This window comes from Rutidosis leptorrhynchoides, chromosome 2, assembly GCF_046630445.1.
Source record: "Rutidosis leptorrhynchoides isolate AG116_Rl617_1_P2 chromosome 2, CSIRO_AGI_Rlap_v1, whole genome shotgun sequence".
NCBI lineage: Eukaryota > Viridiplantae > Streptophyta > Magnoliopsida > Asterales > Asteraceae > Rutidosis > Rutidosis leptorrhynchoides.
Genome location: NC_092334.1, coordinates 384,599,596 through 384,602,548, shown reverse-complemented (window position 1 = coordinate 384,602,548; position 2,953 = coordinate 384,599,596). Strand labels below are relative to the sequence as shown.

The following is a 2,953-nucleotide window of genomic DNA, read 5'->3' as shown; positions in this document are numbered from 1 at the left end:
AAAAAAAAAAAGGAATGAGCAATTGAGCATCATATATATGATCTAATCGAATGGCTCATGGGCCCTTCATTCATACACTTAGGAATGCAATTTGTTCTGTTTATACATGTACAAAAATTGGCCACACAATGTCTATGATTCATGTAGCTTCTTCAAGGTTACTACAGATGTTGCAAGCCCATACAAGAAATGAAATATCAAATACGTGCAAATAGTTTTCAAAATTACACTTTTAGATAAGAGCCAAAAGTATGACCACTTTGTCATCTACCAAAATAGTTTCAAACAGATAATGAACTCTTGAGTATCATTCATTTAGATTAAAGTTTACATAATAAAACAATAAATATGACAATAAATATTATGTACCCTACATGAGAACAGCAAGTACATGTTTCTAAAAGCAAACAAATAAACAAACTTTAGCATATAATATAACATATAATTAAACTAATGAAAACCTCTTGATCCCCTAGACTGATAAAGCTCTAACCTGCCTTTTGATTCTTGTAAAAGGTTCTCCACCTTCTCATTTTGAAGTAACTGAGACTGTTTAGAAGCCCATTCAAGAACAGTAAGAACTTCAGCTTGTGCTAAATCATTACTATCAGGTACATGTAAAGCAATGTAGCATAAAAGTATCAATGTAGGTATCTTAACCATTTCCTCCCCAAAGAAAACCAACTGAACCAACAGTTTCGCACCACCAGCACTAATAATCGCCTTTGAGTGATCAACGTGAAGGTAGTTTTCAGAACAAGCGAATTTAGTCAATGCAACAGCAGCTTGTTTTGTAATGTCGGGCTCACGTTCTTCAAGAAGCTGAACCAACGGTTGGATCATTCGTGATTCAGTTGCACGAAACGTTCTAGCCAAGTTCCCAATGGCTATAACACATGGGTATAATAGTCTCGAGTCTGCTTTTTCAAGAATTTGTAACAATTGCTCAATAACAGCTTTACAAGCTGGCGAATTCGGTTTAAAAGCCGCTCTTCTTAAATCAGAATCTTTCTCTGCTACATTTGTTATTTCCATAAGCGCCATTGCTGAATTGTATTTAACTTCTTCTTCACCTTTTTCTAATAAAACAGCAAAACAGAGCAAAGCTCGTGATTCGGTTATATTTTTACAAATCAAGGAATTATCTTTAGCAAGATGCCAAAGAGCCCTTGCAACCATTGATTTCATATAAACTTTCGTTGCAGGGTCCTCTAGTTCCCTCCCTTTATTTGCAGACAACGAAAGACTCGAGTTATGATGAACAGTTTGTCTCTTAACCGCAATGTTTTCTGACCCATTGCTAGGTTTTAGCCCACTATCTTTTATACCCATCGTACTCGTAACCACATTATGCATTTTAAACGGTTGTTGATGCGGATTATTAGAACCAGAAGGATGAGAAACTCGACTCTTATCCTCATCATCATTCATCGACTTGTTACCATGACTGTAATGAACCCCATTTCCACCGTTTTTATTGGCTAAAACGACAGCATGAATGGAATTAGGTTTATTACTAGTAATCGCATACTTACTATGCTCTTCGACCGTCTCAAAAGCAAGGTGTCCAACGAGCAACCTCACAATATTATGCTGTGCAAACAAATCCTGACATTTTGGATAATGCTTAACAAGTTCCGAAACAGCCCAAGCAACAACCGCTTGAACTTTCATCGGTCCATCTTTCAAAACCTTAACAAAAACCGAACAAACACCAGCAACAATCATATGTTCAACGCTATCCGGATCACGTCCCAACAATCCGATCGCGTTCGCTGCGTTCTCCTGACCTTCAGGTTTCCCTTCCTTCACCAGCTTCAACAACGGAGGAACACCACCTTCTTCGATAATCAACTTCCCGTACCGATCGTTATCCCGCGCCAACGACACTAACGACGCAGCAGCATCGCTCCGGTCATCTAGGGTTCCGGTGTACAAAATTGCAATTTGTTCCCAAATTAAGCATAAAATAGGTTCATTAGCAGCAATTGGGGGTAAACCTAAATACTCATCTAACGAATTATTAGGTGCGGAGACACGTAACAACCATGACACGTCACCGATTGAGTTTTCGAGCTGCGACGACATTTTACGGAAAGCGGCAGCCGGAATTAAAGTAAAAATACGTTTAACGAAACCGTTGTTACGGCATTTTAGGGTTAGAGAAAGGGCTTTTTCGAGAACCTGTTCAGTATCGTCGATAATACGTCGAGTAGGGCGTTCGTACAGATCGTTGCTGGCACGTGCGGCTTGACGGAGAAGAGTAGCGAGTTTATCGGTTTTGGATTTGAGTTCGGAGCATTCTTGTTTGTTGTTAACAGCTTCATCGGCGAATTTGATGACTTGATCGGCTAATTGAATAGGTTTTGCGAGGATGTGTTTGACTAGGTCAGCCATGAGCGATTGGTGCTGCTATAGAAGTTGATAATTGTGAAAATTGATTTAGGGTTTTGGAGAATTGAGATGGTGAAAAATGAATTGGAAGTGATGACTTGGTCTTTGAGTAGTAGACGTGGTTTACAAGGTCAACAAGTCAACACTCGTTTTCATTGGTCTTGTTCATACGTGTTCCAAAACACTTGTGTCCACTATTTATTTCTGACTAGTCTATGAACCCGAGAAATACGGGTTTAATGGACAGTGCTGCATTTATACTTATACTTTATATTTTATACTGTATACTGTATACTGTATTTATTTACTATTAGTATTTATTAAATTATTAATATTAGTAAATTAACTAGTTCATTGACCCGTGAATTCACGGGTTTGACGAAGAAATCTACATTATAATATTAGTGTCATTGACCCGTTAATTTATATTAGTGTCATTGACCCGTTAGTTAATATTACCCACACGCTTTACATTATCATTACATTTTTTTCAAAGAACACAACAACCTAACATAATACAAACTAAAAAATAAGGTGTAGGTGTTGACCTTTTATCACT

General features: G+C 37.7%; 1 protein-coding gene across 1 annotated transcript; it reads right to left on the bottom strand.

Moving 5' to 3' along the window:
- Positions 1-292: 292 nt before the first annotated feature.
- Positions 293-2,487, bottom strand: LOC139892125 (uncharacterized). Its single transcript, XM_071875162.1, has one exon. It carries the CDS (start codon positions 2,395-2,397, stop codon positions 451-453), a length of 1,947 nt encoding a protein of 648 aa, XP_071731263.1. The 5' UTR covers positions 2,398-2,487; the 3' UTR covers positions 293-450.
- Positions 2,488-2,953: the final 466 nt, after the last annotated feature.

Coding starts and splice junctions, on each gene's coding strand:
- LOC139892125 (XM_071875162.1), bottom strand. CDS start 2,397: ATGGCTGACCTAGTCAAACACATCCTCGCAAAACCTATTCAATTAGCC.